The sequence below is a fragment of the Schistocerca piceifrons genome, chromosome 2 (assembly GCF_021461385.2).
Source record: "Schistocerca piceifrons isolate TAMUIC-IGC-003096 chromosome 2, iqSchPice1.1, whole genome shotgun sequence".
Lineage (NCBI taxonomy): Eukaryota > Metazoa > Arthropoda > Insecta > Orthoptera > Acrididae > Schistocerca > Schistocerca piceifrons.
Genome location: NC_060139.1, coordinates 292,706,833 through 292,727,989, shown reverse-complemented (window position 1 = coordinate 292,727,989; position 21,157 = coordinate 292,706,833). Strand labels below are relative to the sequence as shown.

Here is a 21,157-nt window from a genome sequence, read left to right as displayed (position 1 = left end):
TGAACGGAAGTTGGTGAAGAAATTTGAGTATGAAAAAAGGAGTGAAGCTTTGTTAGTTTGGTTTACTCATCAAAGACAGACAGGAAGTATAATTTCAGGGCCTATTCTGCAAGAAAAAGCTGTATTTTTTAGAAATGTGTTAACCGAAGGTGAGGACAATTTTGCTGCAAGTTACGGATGGTTGGTTAGGTGGGAGAAGTGATACAGTGTAAGGCAGCTTGAAATTTGTGGTGAAAAACATTCTAAGGGGGTCTAAAACTGTTACACAGTTTTGTGAGAAATTAAGAAAAATTGTACAAGAAGCAAATCTTACTCCTGATCAACTGCATAACTGTGATGAAACAGGGCTAAATTATAAAATGCTTCCATTTAGAATTCTGGCCTAAAAAGAAGAAAAGGCTGCCCCGGGCTTATGTACAAACTTGTCTGCTGAGCTTTAGTGTTGTGTTCTTGTTGTGTAGTAGTGTTTTTGTAAGTGTACATGTCTCTGGTGAGCATTATTGGTTGGTGGTGTTTTGCTTGACTTGTTTTATTTTTATGTCTTCTGGATTTTATTCAATTTCATATGCATTATTTTCACTATTGGACGTATTATGTCTAGCTCCGTTTGTTTGGTGGTACTATGCTTAATCTGTGGAGCATGTAACTGACAGCCTCTCTCTCTCTCTCTCTCTCTCTCTCTCTCTCTCTCTCTCTCTCTCTCTGGGTTTTCTGTAAACACAGAATGATTGTTGTTTATTTTTCTTTGTGGTACATATAGCTAGGAAGTTTTTGTACTGCTTGTTCTTTCTCTGAAGTGAGCATCATGTGCAATGTGTTTATCTCTGTTTAGAGTAATTTAATACTGTTCAACAGTAGTAATTTAAAAAAGGAGTTCTGTCTACAGTCTTGACAAACATATTTGCAAAGGAACTCCTTTTATTTTATTTCAGTGACTGCTGACAATGCTTTAAAATAAAGCAAAATGTGTATGGTCCAATCAAGACTTCCTAGAGCAGACATTGAGTCGCAGACAGGCATGGTAAAAACGAAGGCTAGACATATTTCAGCATTAGGGCGAAGTCCTACTTCAGAAGTAGAAAAAACACACATTCACGTAATGCCTCACACAGGCATGGCCACTTGCTTTAGGCAGTGAAGTCCGACTGCATCTCACATGAGCAACACTCTAGTGTGGTTGGTTAGTGGTGGTAAGAAAGAGGTGCGGAGTTGGGATGCTGTGATTTGGGAGGAGACAAGTAGAGAAGAGGCGTGTTGCCAGAATATGTGATGTGTGTAGTTGCGTGAGAGCAACAAAGGGGATAGGCAAATGGAGAACAGGTGCTAGAGAAGTTTGAGGCCAGGGAGGTTTTGGGATTAAAGGCTATGTCATAGGGCGAGTTCAGATGCACAATTCAGAAAAGCTGGTGTTGATGGGAAGAATCCAGATGGCATAGGCTGTGAAGCAGTTATTAAAGTAAAGCACGTAGTTGAGTGGCATATTCAGCAACTGGGTCATGCAACTGTCTGTCGGCCACAGTTGGTGGTGGCCATTCATGGGGACAGGGAACTTATGTGCCATGCCCACGTAGACTGCAGCACAGTGGTTGCAGTTAAGTTTTTAGATTGTATGGCTGCTTTCACAGATGACCCTGCTTTTGATTGAGTAGGGAATGCCAATTACAGACAGAACTGGAGTAGGTGATAGTGGGAGGATATACAGAACAGGTTTTGCATCTGGATCTATTGCCAGGATGTGAGCCATGAGGTGAGTGGTAAGGAGCAGTGGTGGAGTAGGGATGGACAAGGGTATTGCATAATTTCAGTGTGCAGCAAAATACTACTGTTGTCATGGTGGAGAGGATATATCTCATTTCAGGGCAAGAAGAGAGAGTCAAAACCATGGCAGAGACTGTGATTCAGTTGCTACAGTCCTGTATGGTACCGAGTCATGAGAGGAGTGCCCGTTTTGACCAGATTGTGGGTAAATGGTGGATGGTAGGTCACTGGAGAGGCATGGCAGATCTGTTTCTGGACAAGGTTGGGTGGGTTATTTCATACTGTGAGGGCCTCAGTTCGAGAGGTAATGATAGTCACTACAGAATCACTGACTAAGTGGTAGGGCTGTGTGGAAGGAACTTCTTGATGTGGAATGGGTGGCAGCTGATGAAGCAAAAGTATTGTTGGTGGTTGATAGGTTTGATGTGAAAAGAGGTACTGATGTAACAATCCTTGTGGCGGTCAACCTCGTAGAAGGTGACTTGTTGGGCTGAAGAGGGGCAGATGAAGTAAAAGGGAGAGAAGGTTCTGGAGGAATTGTGGATACAGTGTTCTCATCTTTGGGGTGCAGATTGTGAAGATGTCATCATTGAATATGAACCAGGTGAGAGGTTAGAGATTCTGGGTTGTTAAGGAGGATTCCTCTAGATGGCTTACGAATAAGTAGTATAGTATGGTGCATTGTGGGTGCCCATTGCTTTACCATAAATTTGTTTGTAGGTGATGCCTTCAAAGGGGAAGTGATAATGTGTGACGATATAGTTGGTTATGGTAACCAGGAAGGAAGTTATAGGCCTTGAGGCTGTCGGGCATTGGGAAAGGTAGTGTTAAATAGCAGCAACGCCATGGACATTAGGGATATTAGTGTGGAGTGCGGTTTTATTGACAGTGACGAGCAGGGAACCATATGGTAAAGGAACAGGGATGGTGGAGAAATTCAGTGAAGAAATGATTGGTGTCTTTTTGATACGAGTATATGTTACAGATAATAGGCTGAAAGTGTTAGTTCACAGGAGCAGAGATTCTCTGTGTGGGGTTTGTGAAGGGCTGGAGATCCTGCTGAATTTCTGAAATGGGAGTCACTGTGGCAGGGGTTATGTGTGTGTGTATCTGGCAGCTGGTGTAGTCCCTCCACCAAGTAATCCCTGCGATTCATAATCACAATAGTGAAATCTTTATCAGCAGATAGGATCACAAGGTCCTGATCAATTTTTAGATGGTGAATTGCAGGTTTTTCTTTTTTTCTGAAACTGTGAGGTTAGTTTCATGTTGAGGGATTTGCAGAATGATGGTGCACTGAAATTTGAGGTTAAGAAGTTTTGGAGAGTCAACAGGAGGTAATTTGCGAGCTGCAGGGTTGATCATGATTGATTGGGGGAGTAAACTGAAAACTGTCACACCATGACATGCTTTGAAGCTAGTTTGAAGAAAGGGTGACAGTTGTAGCTTAGAAAAAGGTTTTTTAATGTTCAGTGACATTGTAATTCTGTCAAAGATGGAGAAAGGACTTGGAAGATCTTATAATGGATACGAAATGCAGACTGGTTATGGCAAGGAAAGCATTTCTGAAGAGAGAAATAATTTAACATCTAATACAGAGGTTCACAATTTTCTGGAGGGTAAAAATGACGGCCACAAAGCTAAATTGTTTTTAAAGATCATTGCTGATATCCCTATTTTGTAAAACAGTAATACCAATTACATAAGTTACTAATAATTACATTTTTATTTCAAATACTAGATTTAACGCGTGACATAATTTGGTGGTCACAGCTTGTGAAACAAATGTATGAAAAACATCTTCCATACACTACAGACATATTTCAGTTTTCATTCCATCCATCTGTGACAGTAAAATTGTGACACATATATGTACATCACATAAGCAGTGGTGCAGAGGAAGCACACTTTGTAATAATTGTGTGCCTGCAATGTGGATAGTTAGCTTCCTTTTCTAAGAGAAGTTTGTAGGTAGCACTCGTGATACACTGGAAGTTGTTTCATTATGTTATAGTTAAAGATTGTTAAAATGACCACTACCAATCAACATGCTGATTCTATAGTCTGTGGCTTAATAAAACATCTACAAACACTAAATATCATTTACCATTCATCAGTTTTAAAAGTAAATCTTTGAAGAAAATTCTTTCCCATTCTGAAGGTTAGTTGGTGCTTGAATTGGACACATTCTGAGATATCAAGGGATCTTTTGGTAATTGAGGAAAGGGAGGGGTAGGTGTTAAAATTATAGAGGAAAATAAAGGCTTGAATACACAAAGCAGGTTAAAGTAGATGTAGGATGCAGTAGCTGTGCAGAGATTGAGGTTTGCACAGGATGCACTAGCTTGTAGAGCAGCATCAATTACATCCTGTAATACATTTTCATAATAGAAAAATCAACTAAGATGCCTGTAAGCTAAGAAAAAAGGAGTCGGCAATTTAAATGCAAAATACAAGAATCTATGAACTTCATTTTTTAAAAAGACTGGTGTATGCATTGAATAACTCTTTTTGTGTCTTCGCATTTGTTTGTCCCATGATTGGGGATCACTGCTGTTTATCTACTAGGTGGTACTAAGTGCTTTTGGCATTGAACTGTACAGAAGTCAGTAATATTTTTTCTACAATCTGTGTTGTACCCTTTCTGTTTCAGCTTCTGTCAGCAAAATTATGTCAGGTAAATTCCAATATGCCAAGTTCACCAGACAGCAGCTCTGATAGTTCAACAAGCTCTCCACAGCATCCATATGATGGGCCAAATCTGGAAGCAGAGAACATTCTTCCAGGGGTTGTAAGTAAAAAAAGTTACTCCAGTTTTTTATTCTTTTGTGTGTGTCTCAATCTTGATTCCTCATGAAACAAAGTGTACTCATTTATTGTAACATTTATGGTATTCAAACAGATGTAATAAATTGGGGTTATTTTACCTTGATTTTGAGATTTAGGAATTATGTAATTGAAAATTTGTCCATTTTGTAGCTTGTAATTTATTTATTTGCGTCTTCTTTTTAGCTTATGTCGCAACGGCCACATTGCGCACAGTTCTTCTTCCAGTTAGCTGATTTGGGTTGCCGTCTGCAGTATCCGCCATTGCGTGATGGAGCCAGAACTCTCTTAAAATTAATACCACCTGATGTATATACAGAGGAATGCTTGCAATCACTTTTCCAGAGCCATGCTCATGGAGAAACTTCATGTCCATCAGCTACTGTTGACAACATGTTCTTTGCATCTTCACCATCACAAGTCTTGTATAATCTAGAGGTAAGTGAATGTTGATCATTTAATTGTGTGTATATCAATCCCGTATTGAATCCAGTTTATTTCTATAAATTTTGCATCTGTTAATTGGCAACACTAAACAGCTCATACATATTAAATAATCATGATAACATAATGTGCTTTATGTTAATAACAACTATTGTTAATATATAATGATGAAACAAAACACTGTTGAAAATATAATTTAATTAAAGACTTAAAGCTGTTATTGGCTGCCTCCAAAGTGCTAGAGGTTTGCTGTACCTGCATGTAGATCTATTGTTACTACAGTGTTCTACATTACCCTCACTAGTATGCGCATGCCTTGGCAATCTTATAGTGTCTACACATACACGTGCGGGTGTAAGGGTGGGTGACCAATGCATTTGTGTATAGATTCTCTCAATTATATTTTAGTTGTGTGTACTATTCTATATTGGAAAGTGGCTCCGCACAATGATAGGAAATGATATGGGGAAGGGATGAAGTTTACAGAAGACTGGTGACAGTAAGCGAACAAAAAAAGTTCATGTTGCCAAACTGTGTTGCTGTGTACAAAAATCAAGTTCATTTTGCTATGGGACATCCTTATTACCAGAATGAAAAATGCTCATATTGTAGCACAAAAAAAAGGCGAATGCGTCCTGGGCTCTGTTTCTGTTACCGATGGGTCATTCCATGTCAATTCAACCAATTTGAGAAAATGTTCCAGCTGATAGTCTCAGATTTGGCTGAAATTTAGCACACCAATGCTGCCAAGTGTGGAACACTCGTGTAAAAAATTCTAAGTTCCCCTGCCAGTTAGTTCCAGAATTATGGCTTGTGAAAGAAGGTGGCGTGACCCGGAAATTGCAATCTGCATCTGGCAATCTATCTTTAGACCCAACTTCAGGTCTTAATAAATAACTTTGGAACTATTCCACACAGTCCAGTGAAATTTTTACAACCCACTTAGAGAACACACCCTGTGAATCAAAACACCAACAACATATTTCCGAGGGAAAATAAAAAATTCCAAAATGTGATTAAAAAAAATGTAATACATTAATAGGTACATATTGTAGGTGCCCTCTATACCAAATATAATTCACTCAAAAAGGGTATAAATTTATTTGTGGTAAGCTTAATGTGGCCTAAACACACACAGAACGCCTCTTCCCCATATCAGCCACATACAGTGTTACATGCACACGAAAATACAAAAATTTGAAAAATTACCTGAAAAACATGGATTTTTTAAGTGTGGTAGCACAAAAGGGACAAGTGATATCCAGCCAAATTTCAAACACTGCATAAGTAGACCATAATATAATATGTGGCAAAATTTCAACTTGTTATTGCAAGGCATTTGTGTACAATAAAAGTTGACAGAGATGTATTTGGTTACGTTTCTTTTAACACGATTTAGCAAGTAATAGTGATGATGCAGACAGCTTGTTTCAGATAAAGCTGCAGCAATTGTTGGGAACCATAAAGCAACAGAAAGTTAAACAACGGTAGTTTTCTGGGACAGAATGAGTCATTGTTAGGGAGGAACAACAAAGGAAACAAGCAACAATTACAGGTTACTTATGTTTTTAAGGTTCTAGTTCAGACTGGTCAGTACTGTTGTGGAAAGTCAGTATGGGGGCAGAACAGTGTACTAGTGGCGCTTTTGTTCAAACAAGTTGCAGTATTGTTAGAGCACAAGCATCTGAATGTCATAAAACAACATATGGAACAAAATGTGGCATTTGCTTTGTACTGTATGATCTGGATGAATCTGACCAAGATTTGTTGCTATGGAACACTCGTGTAAAAAATTCTAAGTTCCCCTGCCAGTTAGTTCCAGAATTATGGCTTGTGAAAGAAGGTGGCGTGACCCGGAAATTGCAATCCACATCTGGCAATCTATCTTCAGACCCAACTTCAGGTCTTAATAACTTTGGAACTATTCCACACAGTGTGCCCTGTGGGCACAATAAGTTCAGTTCCAGGAATCTTTAGTGTTTGTTATCATCATATGAAAGTGTTTCTGGATAAGTATTCTTTCCTGCAAAGAAGTTGTTTTGACCCATTTCAGATTCATAAGAAGACAGTGAAGTGTAGCCTCAGAGAAATTGGTATAAAATCAGTATTGAAAGTGATTCAGTGCATGGGACTTAACATGAAACCAGGACAAAAGTTATGTTCCAGGTGTGTTACACTGCTAAAAAATGAAGAATATTCTGATAATTTACATGACAGTGGCAAAGAGAATCAGCCACCTACAACCACAGCGGATGAGCAATTAAATACTTCAGTGACTGCTCTTTGTTTGTCTCCTATGAAGACGCACAAAGTTGGGAAAAAAGACAGGCCCGGCTTTGGTAGAAGAAAACTACAAGAAGCTCAAATGGAATTAAAACACAAAATAGCTGACACACCAGTGGTGGAGGAGGAAGAACAATCTGCTCCAAAGGATGAGAAATCATGCTAGAAATGCTCTGATTTGGACAAAATTGTGCACGATTTGAAAGAAAAATGTGCCATATCCACACGCCAGAAAAAAGTAGCTATTCTTACCCTTGCACCTTCCAGCTGGTCTATTGACTACACTGCAAAGGAATTCAATGTTTCTACATATGTGGTAAAAAAAGGTAGGAAAATAAAAGCAACCCAAGGAGTGCTTCCACAACTTCAGCAGGCTCAGGGTAAGCAATTGAGTTCAGAAATAAAGGTGCTAGTGTCGGAGTTTTATGGAAATAATGACTACAGCCGAATAATGGGAAATGTACTTGTACAGATGCAAAAAAGACTGTTGCTATGCAACATATCAGAACTATATGTAGAATTCAAGGAAAAGTATCCCAATACGAAAGTAAGTTTATCATCGTTTTTCAATCTTCATCTAAAATGGGTTGTGCCTGTGAGTGGAAGGGGCACACACAATGTTTGTGTATATGAGACCCATCAGAATGCTAAGCTGGTGTTTGCTGCTATAAAGGATTCTGGTCTGGATTACAAAGGTGCAATGAAGCTGCTAGTGTGTGACATCAGTTCCTACCAGTGCATGATACACAGGTGTGAAAAGTGTCCTGGTAAGGCAAATTTTGCAGAACACATGAATAACAAACTGTATGTTGAACTCCTTATGGATGACGATGAACTTGTTTCTTATAAACAATGGACACAAATGGGTCGAACAAGTCTTGAAATAAAGCAAAGTACAGTGGAAGATTTTGTTGAAATGTGTTGTCAAAAAAACGGACAAACTGACCACACACAGCTTCACAGCAACAGCACAATCAGCTTATGTCCAGTTTTTTAAGGATAATTTGAAACAATATGAAATTGTGCATTTATAGTTCAAGATGCCATCCAAGGATATCATTGGGACAACAGTCAAACAACTCTGCAGCCATTTGCGATTTACTATAGAGGTGAATCAGGTGATGTGTCTGTCGTGAACCTGTGCGTTTTTAGTGATTCATGATGCCATTGCAGTTCATGCCCACATTCGCAGTCATGGCATATGTGAAAAACAAGCTGCCTCACATACATTTTGCGAAATACTTCAGTGATGGGGCAGCTAGTCAGTACAAAAACTGTAAAAATCTCAAAAATTTATGCATGCATTACCATGATTTTCAGATTCATGCAGAATGGAATTTTTTCTAACAAGTCATGGTAAAATTGTATGTGATGGTATTGGTGCTACCATTAAGCTCATGGCATCACGAGCTAGTCTGCAACACCCTACAGAAGGTCACATTCTAACACCTCTTCAGTTATTTACCTGGGTACAGAAAAATATCTCTGGCATACAATAATTCTATGTTTTGAAAGATGAGGTGAAATCAGTCGAAGAGTTGCTAAAAAGGACCGGTGTAAAAGAAGGCAACTAGCTTCTCGACTTACCTGACAACTACAAAGACATTTGAATCAAAATATGTTGAAATATTTGCACTTCCTATTTCTTTGTTAGTAACAGTAACCATGTCATGTAATACCGTGAAACCCTGCTTTTACACTTTTCAAGGTCTTTAAAAAATGGTGTAAAAATGTGGGAAATAACTTTCTGGGTGGTAAAAGTAATGTATAGTATCCCACCTTGCATTTTCATAGTTTGTGTGTGATGTATGTACATAACAAGCATCAAAATACGTGTTAGGGACTTTTTGATTATCCAGTAAAAGTTATCTGAATTTTGTACTATGTTTAGCTGCTGACATAACTAGTGCTGGAAATTGTGTGGAAAGTATAATCATTTCATAAATAATAATCGAAGATTTTGGAAATCATTTCATTCATTATTTAAATAATGAAAGACTGCATCAGTTACATATTTTCTCATGCTTAGCACAACACAAAGCCGGCCGCTGTGGCCGAGCGGTTCTAGGTGCTTCAGTCAGGAACCACGCGACCACAGGTTGAACCTCTTCAGTCTGGAACCGCGTGACCGCTACCATCGCAGGTTCGAATCCTGCCTTGGGCATGGATGTGTGTGCTGGCCTTAAGATTAGTTAGGTTTAAGTTGTTCTAAGTTCTAGGGGACTGATGACCTCAAATGTTAAGTCCCATAGTGCTCAGTGCCATTTGAAGCACGACACTTTTCGAGACTTTATTCTCATTGCCGAGCACTACTCTTCACACAAGTGTCTTGTGTGGTGTTTGCATATGTGCTGTTCTACATCACTCACATTGTTTGTGTGTGAAACATCACAAAAAAAATACTTACATAAATATTTGCACTTGACGAGGAGAATAAATTCTTGAAACGTGCGCATGTGTGTTCTTGGTGTCATGATGATCACGAAGTTATGCATGTGCATTAGAGACAGGCAGTGTTGTGATTGTTCATAACTCGAATGAACGAACCTAATTACTTCCACAGCTATCACACAGAGTAGAGTTCGCCAGGGGCAGGAGAAAAAGCGTGAATCGGTCCAACTTTTGCCGATTCAGATCTGTTGAGTAGAGCACCCTTGTGTCAAGAAACAGTGAACGTTGTTTCATAAACTGTAAAAGTGAGAAAATTATAGGTATGTTAATGTAAAATTGGGTGCAAATTAAAATTGTGAACGTAGGAAATTTGAATGGAGTGATAAAAATGTCATAAACAGCTGGAAGACGTTGTTGTATTGTAAGACGTATTGTGTCAAATAAAATAACATGATATGTGATGTCATTCCCCCAGGAACAAATCCACCCCCAGAAATTTTATCCCTCCAGAAAAACCTTTTTTTTTTTAGCTGTTACATGTATGTTCTTCAGCCATACAGTGATATACAGTGTATTGTTCACTATTCATGCCAAATCTTCCGGATTTGGGACCCAGGAGCAGGGACTTCAGCCTATAAATTGCTAGATGTAGGTGTGCCAACATTTTTCAGCCAAGAGAATTCAATGTGCTGGGAAAGTAGGAGTAACTCGTACAATAAAGTGCGAATATGTCAAGATATTGTGATAGAAATGTCTTTGAAGCTGCCAGATAAGTTGAAAAGCTAATTCTGTTCTTTTGCAATCCCAGCTCTGCCCAGGATCTATTCTCTTTTTTATGCTATAATAGACCTTTTTTCATTCCGGTTCCTAACTTTTATTCTAACTAATATTGACTTTAGAGCATCATAGCTTGGCAACCAATATAGATTTTTGTTGACTCTGGTGATGACTGATCGGGTATAGGGTTTTATTGTCTTTTGAACCATGTTGCATATGTCATGGCAGTGGTTAAAGCTTTCACAAAACAACACAATGGCCATTAATTACTTGTCTACCTTCTTCAAAAGTTAAACCAATGTGCACAAGTTCGAAACATATAAATGGTGTCTGGGAAGGAAGAAAAAAAAAGAACCACCTCTCAAAAAATGTGTTTTTGGACTAATATTTAAAACTGAATGAAGCCAGATTTTTGAGAGATAGTTTTAAATTCTATTGTTAGAAAGCATTTTTGTTTGTTCTATTCCCTTTAAACTGTTATAGAATTCATTTAAGAATGAATTTTACATGCTACATTTAGCTTGACTTTAAACCATTGTATCTTGACAACAGATAACCCACTTCAAAAACCTCCCATAAAAACTAGTTTCTTGCATATAAAATCGAAGAAGTTTACATACAGATGATGCTGTTAGTGGAGCATTAGTTTTATCCCCTTAAAATCTTTTGCAAAAGGAGTTGATAGATTCATACAATTTGCCTGGGCAATAGCCCTGGTTCATTGTCCAAACCTAGCAGTATAATGTAACACAGCTACAGTAAGACAGATGTTCAGATTTCTGTACAAATGGCTGCTGGTCAGATCTAAACCAAAAACTTTTTACCTCTTGTTCTTAGCTCAAATAGGAACTGATCACCAACACCTCCCCCAAACTGCAGTTCTGCATGTGGCCTTTTCAGACACATTTGTTACAGCACTCCCGCACTGTAACAATGTATTAGAATAGCATGAGGAGAATAACAACAGGTAGATCAGCTGCTTCACAGCAATAGTCTGCGTCACATCAGAAGGCGAGAACAAGTGACACAGCTTAGTAAAGACGTAAAATAAAATTTTTCTGAAAAAGATGATTGTCTAATGACAGTGCCATCAAAGTAGGTTACAATAGTTGTCATTTTATTGCGATTTGGGTTGTATTACAAGTAAAAACGTAATACTCTATCACATACTGATAACCTGAATTGGAATTCAGACATTATAGATCGTAAGCTTCCAACTTCTGCAACTTTTCCATTGAGGATAGTAATATCAGACGTTGGTGTTGAATGTGTCAAACAGCTGACTTAATTACCCTGCTTTCATTTGCTGATTTGTTACGGCATCATTTCTTTGACAGCTCTTCTTAGACAAATAAACTGTTCCTTGTGCAGATGTATGTGGTAATGATAAGTACTTTTGCTACTGTATGAAGTAACACTCGTCAGTACAGTAAGAGGAGACTGAATTCTTTACAATAATCATTAATCATTCATAATGTGGCACAGAAATGTGAGATATTCAGCCCCAAAAATCTTCGAAAACTTGGCCCATTGAAGCTAAAAATAAAAATCTAATGGATAGTAAAATTAACTTCAAACACAAATGGAAATACTTACATTTGCTTCACAACTCCTCTTTGTTCAGTGGTGTTTTTTATCATAATTCTGGGTGTAAGTGTGGTTGCATTTGAATGCAGTTAAGTGTTAATCACTGTGTGTGAATAAGAATTGCAGGCATCAGAGATTTTCTGTGAAAGACTATTGTGTAAATGATCAGTATGTTGTCATACTTTTTGCTATCGAAGAGCATTAGTCTACACTAACTCATTCTATGCCAGAGAAAGATCTGTGGAACAAGCAAACAACTAACTGTCTTAGTGAAATAGCTTGAGGGAATGCTGTCCAATTAGGTCACCAGAAAGCACCAATAGGTGGACAGTTAATCCTTACTGTCATCTTCATCTACATATGAGGGCTGTTAAAAAAAGTATCCAAGCTTATTTTTTATTGTTGAAACCAACAGTGGTATTAGGGAGTGTGTGCACACTATCTTTGTAGGAATACATAGTGAGTGCACATGGCTTGTAACCCCCCCCCCCCCCCCCCACACACACACACACACACACACACACACACACACACACACACACACACACAACCTGCGGAGCAATGATATTGCACCAAATAATATTGTGTTAAGCTTGGTGATTCTCAAGTTAAAACAGTCCACAAGATTCAACAAGTGTTTGGCGGACAAAACAATAGGTACCGTACAGATGAAGAAATGGTACAATCGCTTCAGAGATGGACGCTTCATCAGTGAAGGGTGAAGCACATTCGGGCAGGCCCTCAACATATGCAAATGAGGTTTTCATTTATCACATAAGGATCGGAGTGATGCAGGACGGAAAAATCACGATCAGAGAACTCACAGGCGAGGTTAAAATTAGTATTGCATCCATTCAATCCATTTTTAATGGAACATTTGGAACTCGGGAGTCTCTCAACAAAAGTTGCTAACAACTGGACAGAAGCAGCTTTGCTCAGAGATCACTCAGGACATGCTGGATACCGTGAACAGTATTCCCAAATTTCTTAACGCAATGATCACTGGTGATGAGTCCTGGGTGCAACTCAGAAACAAAGTTCCAGTCATCTTAATAGAAGCATCTATAATCCAGACGACCCGAGAAAGGGAGGTAGGGCTAGAGCAATGTGAAAGTCATGCTGACAGTTTTTTTTCCTTGCCTACAGTGGTAAGGATCCATTAAGAGTGTGGCCCAGAAAGTACTAATGTAAATAAGGAGTACTACCAAGAGTTTCTGTGTTGCATTTGTGAAACAGTGAGACATGAACAACTGTACTTGTGGACAGCAGGCAACTGGCACCTTTACCACGGTAACACACCTGCTCGTTGTTTTAAATTAATTTAGAGTTTTTTGGCCAAAGACAACACAGCTATGTTTTGTCAGTTTTTCTATTCCTGTGATCTAGCACTGAATGACTTCTGGATTTTTCCAAAACTGAGAAAGACTCTGAAATGGACCAGGTTTGAGAACAGGGAAGTCATTATGCAGAATTTGATGTAGCATCTGTGCACCATACCAAGAGAAGCTTTCCACCGTTGCTTCCAGCCACGGCTGGGATGTGTAAAAGGTGAAGGAGATTACTTTGAAAGAAAAACAGTTTTGTCTGTATGAAGATTGATTTTATAAATAAAAGTTAGGTACTTTTTGAACAGCCCTCATATATACTCTGTAAGCCACCGAAATAAAAGTTAGGTACTTTTTGAACAGCCCTCATATATACTCTGTAAGCCACCATATGGTGCATGGTGGAGGGTAATGTGTACCAATACTAGTAATTTCCTTTTTGTTCCACTCACAAACAGAGAGAGGGAAAAATACTGTCTACAAGTCTCTTTGTGAGCCCTAATTTCTCTTATCTTTGTGGTCTTTACATGAAATGTATATTGGTGGCAGTAGAGTCGATCTGCAGTCAGCTTCAAATGCTGGTTATCTGTGTAAGAGAATGACAGTGAAAATTTGTGCCAGACTGGAACCCAAACGCACATTCGTGCTTTATGTGAGTGGTTGCCTGTACTGCTTTGCCAGCCTGTGTACAACTCAGAGCCAGACCAAAACTTCCATACGTCATCATTTCTGCATCACACCCTGTACTCCTACACACATTATGTAATTCCTGTACAGAGGAGGACATTTTAATTGAAGTTGCTGCCTGATATTGGCGGATAAATAGCATATTCTAGTGCCTAATTAAAAGAATGTTCTTTTTTCAGGTATTCTCATTTGAGTGCATGAAGCATCTCAGTAATACTTCTGTGTTGATCAGATCTGCTTGGTCGCACCATATGCAGTCTTGTTTATGGATAAGCTACACTTTCCCAAAACTCACCCAATAAAACGGAGTCTAGCATTCTCCTTCCCTACTAGAACATTGTGGTATCTTTCCTTTAGTCAGAATCACAGTGTCAGAGCAAGAGGTACTGTCATTTGTTGCGCAATGCATTATACTCAAGATTATCACAACAGAAGGCATAAAACTTAAAAATTTCAAAAATGCTTGCGGCTCAGTTTGGGAAAAAATACTGCAAAAGACTGGAGTGTACTCATGGTGCAAATGGTTTTTATGAGGATGAGAAACAACTGAGAAGGCAGCTCACCAATGTGGCCTAAGGACTAGCAGGACTGAGAATAATATTTGCATTTTTAGCCAGCTTACTGAAGATGATGATGAAGTTTCTTAAATTGCTACCGAGATTGGCATAAGCTACATTAGTGCTCAGACAATCATTACTGATGATCTTAGATTTCAGAAAATGTCTGCAAGGCGAGTGCCTCCTCTTCTTACAGCTTGGCACAAATAGCTACTGACAAACAACCAAGTTGAAGGGGAACTTTTTTGCACCAGATTGTGACCTATGATGAAACGTGGTGTACCATTAAACCTTGTAAGCACGGAAAAGCAGCATGGAATGATGTAGAAAGGATGAATGTGCACCCATCAGAGCCAGAAACTCCCTCTTCGCAGAGATTGTTCTTGCAACAGTCTTTTTTGTTTTTTAAAGAATTCTTCTCATAGATTTTCTCCACAAATGTTGTACTGTGAATGCTGCATACTATTGCCAACCTCTGGACCAAAAAAAGGTGCACAGAAGGCTTGCATTTCCAGTTCAGGATTTGATCATGCTTTATGACAACACTCTCTACACCACTGCCCGAACTCAACAAAAAATTCAAGAATTATTCTGGACAACACTAGAACATCCTCGCTACAGTCTGGACTTACTGTCCTGCGGTTTTCATTTGTTTGGACCACTATAGGAAGCACTCAAAGGACGCAGATTTGACAATTAAAAAAGAAAATGGAAAACATACATTTAACATCTTTAGAAAACCAACAGCCACGGACACAATAATACATTCCACATCCAACCACCCCCAAAGCCAGAAATTTGCAGCACTAAGACACATGTTACATATATTAAACAGAATCCCACTCAGTAAGAGAAACTATGAACAAGAAATGAACACGATCATACAAATAGCTAGGAACAACGGGTATGACACACATGTGGTACACAGGCTCAATCAAAAAATAAAAACACAAATAAAAAACAAACACAACATTTCCACAATACAAAAGAACTCACAAGCTGAAAACTTACAAACACACTCAACAAACACACACAATGACAACACCACACAGAAAAGAACCAGATGGTACACCATGACCTACACACATAAACTAACACACAGAGTTGCAAACATCCTAAAGAGACAGGGCTTCAAAATAGCATATAAGCCTGGGCAAACCCTTCAATCACACCTAAGCCAGCCAGCTACCAAGAGGGACAAATTCCAACAATCAGGAATATATAAACTTGAATGTCAAAGTTGTGATGCAGTATACATAGGCATGACATGCAGGAATTTTGAAACAAGATACAAAGAACATATCAGATGTTGGAAGTATGAAACAAACCATTCCACATTTGCAGAGCATTTAAAACACTACAACCATCATCCTACAAACATGGAACAAGAAATGAAAATAATGAGAATAAGCAACCATGACAAACATCTTATACAAATGCAAGAAAACTTCCACATCCAGAAAGCCATAGCAGAAAACAAACATGTGATAAATGAACAAACACACATCAGCACAGGCTCCTTACTACACTTAATAAAGGAAATGATAACATAAAAAAAGTATATAACACACACACACACACACACACACACACACACACACACACACACACACACACACACACACACACAGAGGCCCCCCCCCCTCCAAAAAAAAAAAAAAAAAAAAAAAAAAAAAAAAAAAAAAAAAAAAAAAAAAAAAAAAAATTATATATATATATATATATATATATATATATATATATATATATTATATCACACCAAAACACACACACACACACACACACACACACACACATACACAGGACATAAACAAAAATAAATAATTAAATACAATAAAATAAAATGACACCAAAAAACACACACACACACACACACACACACACACACACACACACACACAAGCGCACACACAAATGCATACACGAACAGACCACAGATACTTCGATAGTTAAACTCATAAGTTTGGCAGTAATATTCGATCTTTGGCAAAAACATTTGACAGTCGGCAACAGAAACCAAAACATTGCATTAAAAAAAGCATTCAGTGCATAGTGCTGTGGAATGCAGAAAAAAGCAGCAAATTGGCGCTCATAGGAAGAAGAACAAGACCAAAAATGCAACAGGAGCGTAATATGTAAGAAACTGTCTACGCAACCTATAAGTACAGTTCAAAACATTACTACTTAATAGGAAATACCAACCACCAGAACTGTTTATAACCTATAGGCACAGTGACAAAAATGTAAATAAAATAGCTAACATATGTACATATTACAGGCCACTGATGATGCCTTGCAGAAAATAAAGGCGAAACGCGTATGGCACTAAATTTGTGTTTTATTCAGTTGCTGTCAGACGGTCCATAAGTGAAAATCATCAACATACCTGTTGAAGTGTTAATGCACAACTGGCTGCTGTCACAAGCATGTTCAATTTACAAAAATGGAATCAAGAAACTGCCTGTCCACTGGGAATAGTATGTTTCCTGTTCAGGAGACTATGCAGAAAAATAAATTCATGCGTAAAAAAAATTCTGGAGCATAAATAAGCTTATTAAAAAAAAAAAAAGTCTGGCATATATTTGTTTTACATTCATATGAGCTCTTGTGATATTTTATCATCTATCACATAGCTCACGCCCCAAACAGTATGAAGTCATCCACGACTGTAAAAGTTATTATGGACAAATAAACCATTATTATTATTATTATTATTATTATTATTATTATTATTTTACAATTTACCATGATATCAAGCTGACATATTCCAAGAATCACTTGTAAAGCCACAACAGGTCTAGTACAAAGGCGCAGGTGAACCTCAGGAATATGGTCTTTTTTATTTGTCACAGTATTATCCTGTAGCACTCCAATCCAAAGTGCTGTTTCCAGATACCAGTAGCATAGCCTGCGATAGCAATTCATGAAATGAAATGGTGCGTTATAATGATTTATAGATAGCAGTGCCAGCATGGACAATCACATGCGTAGTTTAAACTGCTATCTGAATAACAGATTTTATATGTTACACAGCTTCTTTTTTCTCACATAGAAGGTGTAGATATAGTTGTTCCAACAAGCCTCAGGGGCAGATTTCTGATGGAGAAATTTTTTTCGTCAGAAGTATTTGAGGTTTTATGGATGGCTATATAACCAACAAAAATATAACACACTAAAAATTGGAGTATATAATTTCAAATGCTTGAATGTGTTAGGTAAGCTACAAAATGCAAAGGCTTACTCTAGCTGTAGAGGTGGTCAGCAAAAAGATTTCTGGTCAGATGAATATAGCATAATATCAGCAGCAGCAGAAAATTGTATAAAAGCAGTAGGATTCATTATGAATCAGAAAGTAATGTAGGGAGTGTCTTACCATGAACAGTTCAGTTTTAATGTTGCTTTCACCACAATTGACAGCAAACCAGTATCAGCAACAATAAGTCAGCTATACATGCCAACATCACAAGCAGATTATGATAAGAGAGAGAATGTATATAAGGATATTGAATGGGTAGTTCAGTATGTAAAAGGGGATGATAATTAAAGCATGAAGATTTGGAATGTGGTATAGAGGTCGTCTTGAAAATAGGTGGATCGAAGTCATCATCTTGTGGCATTGCCAGTTACTGAAAGAGTCCTACATCTCTATTCATAGTCTAAAATACAATGAAGTACTTTCCAAAAAAAAAAAATTGTGCCATTACGCAACAAGAAAATAGTGTATTTGGATTGAAAAAAATATATGAACATTCTCAGAGTTTATATAGATCATTCTCAAAAATCAGGCATATTTTGAAAAAAAAGTATTTAAAAAAACTGAAAATAATTAATTGTTATGTATTTTTATGTTAGCACACTCCGATAGTGATTCCAAAAAGACAGTATTTTCTGAAAAAAACTAAAAATAATATTCAGCATAGTAATGGAGGTGAGCTTAGTAGTAATGGATGTGAGAACTGCCTAAAATATCAAAATACTTGGTGAGTTGGAGATTTATAATTGTCATTGAAACATAAAGTGAATCATTATTTATTGTTTGTACTACTACAATACGAATTAATCAAGATACAAATAGTGTAAATCAAGCCAAAATAATATAATTTTTCAAATCATCAAATTAGTACTGTCCTCAGTTATTTATGTTTGGCAGATTTAAAACTATCACGATTCCACATCATTCTACATGAGGCATACTCTTTTTCAGGGAAACCAAACATGTACTAAAAATATCAGGCATTAGCCCAAAGCAAGGTTGTGAGAACAGCTAACAGCTTTAAAAACTAAAAAACATTAAGCTATTATATGAAATGTTGATATAAACCTCCTCAGTGAGCATATATAGGCTACATAATTCCATCAATAATTTTTAAAAAGTAAATAAAATATGATCATTTTGGTATTTAAAAAGTCAATAAAATAGGATCATTTTGATGCATGAGGCTAACCTTTTAATATTTTGAAAATCGTAAGTTAGTGCCTAAGCCATCTTTAAAAAGTCATTGCCTAGCTAAAAGATAAATTTTGCACTTATATAAGGACATAACTTTCCTAATTTGTTAAATAAGAGAGTTTGTATTATCATTTAATCATTAATCGACATTCTGTTACTATATTCTCACCTCTGCGAAGATAAATTTTCATGTTGGTGAGAGTAACAGAGTTAAGAAACATTCACAAAATTAGATATTCAGCTGATTCTTTTGAGGTTAGGCTTTCTTATCTCCTTAGTGTTAATTTACAATTAACATATAATCAGTTGATAAAAATAGCAGTTATAAATGATTAAAACTTACCCAAAACAGAGTAATGGAGCTGATGACCATTAATGGTGATATTTCTTCTTGGCACTGTAATAATTTAACTCAAACTCTGCACTCACAAAAGCCACACGATAACTCTCTAAGAATAAAGACGGTTGCTTGCAGTTCCCCTTACATAAAGAAGAAAGCTACTAGAGCACTGTATGAGACATTTATTGAACTAATAACTCTTATTTACGGAGGTGAGGCTGTATCATGGGACTGGTTTTGAACAATTTCTAAAGAACTTTAAAAATGGTAGTAACTAAAAAATACAGTAATGTCTTATTGTTAATAAATTTTCTAATTGTTAAACTGATTAAAAATTGAAACCCTTTATAATGTGTTGTACAATTTTAACTTAATGTAATCCAGATAGGTGTAGGGAATGAGTAATAGAAGTGAGATCTCACACACTGTTACTCAAATTTTTAACAAAATTGAATAATTTTATTGACAAAAGTAATTTAATGATTTAATATAGTTTTAAACTAAATTCAAGATACTTGAAACAAATCTTAAATGTATTTAAATAAAGCACATTATGACCTGGGACCCAAATATGCCCGATTTTTGAGAATGACCCATTTACGTATGTTATACATATTTTCCAAGATGAAAACTAACCGTAATAAATGTGAAATTCTCACCTGTTTAACAAAAAATGTCAGCACTGATGAAGTTGAGTTCTGTTGGACCTTGTAGAAACTTCCCATGAGAAAATTGTTAAGAAAATTGCAAAATTAATTTATAACACCTGAGACATCATTACTGTATTATTTCACTTTTGAATGAGATGTACGTGCAAGATACACTGTAAGTGGCAGCATCAGCATGCAAGAACTTGCTGCCTCGGTCTAAAAAGACCAAAACTATTCTCTTGTCTGAAGGGATCATATTCGCAGTCCTTAGAGACTAGTCATCACTACACTTATCACCCGAAACACTGATATTCACTATACAAAAGTATCTGTAGATAATTTTGGACCACTTTTTCTCTTGTAGTTTTGCCAGTATATTTTTTCTTATGGTTTTGTGAAATCCAATTATTCTCAACATAAATCACAGGCCTGTTGTCGTGTGTATGCAACAAATGTGTAGTCGCAAAAATATAGCTCTCGAAATAGCAATATCCTTTCATTCCATTGGAAATTTGCATCTGTTGTCGCATTTTCTGGGCTTAAAAACCAGTGTCACTTAGGAGGAGAACAATGTACGTTTCGGATCCTTCATACTCAATTTTGTATTGTAGCTAGGCAAGAACTTACGTGGCCGATGGCTACTATCCTCTATTGTTGTAATCTAATACAGTTCTTTATTAAAATTGTCCACTTGAGTAAACCTAATTTCCCATTTATATCGTTTATGTGGTGAGTGGAAGACGGCACTTACATCTACAGCCTCTAAAAGAAGCCACGTTGACGTTAACACATTGCACAGTTTTGTCAGTAATGCTACATGCTTCTACCAGCAATTTTTATGCTTGAGCAAAGTAGTGTTCCTTATAGTTTCCTCATTATGAACAAATTTTTTGAAATATTTTATGACAGTAGAAAACAAACAAGGTAAGTAATACCTAATGCCCATTTATTCCCAGTATACACCAAGACGACATGAACTAGCAACTGTCACATGCACAGAGCATTCTCTTCAATGTCACCCATAGTGAATTTAAAGAACAAAACGAAACCACACACATAGATGTAGCAAACTGTGATGACAG

The 21,157-nt window shown here is 37.2% G+C and overlaps 1 protein-coding gene across 1 annotated transcript in view; it reads left to right on the top strand.

Moving 5' to 3' along the window:
- Positions 1-21,157, top strand: part of LOC124777808 (probable ubiquitin carboxyl-terminal hydrolase FAF-X) — a 301,616-nt gene that overhangs the window by 127,031 nt on the left and 153,428 nt on the right. The window contains exons 18-19 of the mRNA XM_047253324.1: positions 4,412-4,549; positions 4,771-5,022. Of these exons, the coding sequence (XP_047109280.1) occupies positions 4,412-4,549; positions 4,771-5,022 (390 nt within the window). The remainder of the gene's footprint in view (positions 1-4,411; positions 4,550-4,770; positions 5,023-21,157) is intronic.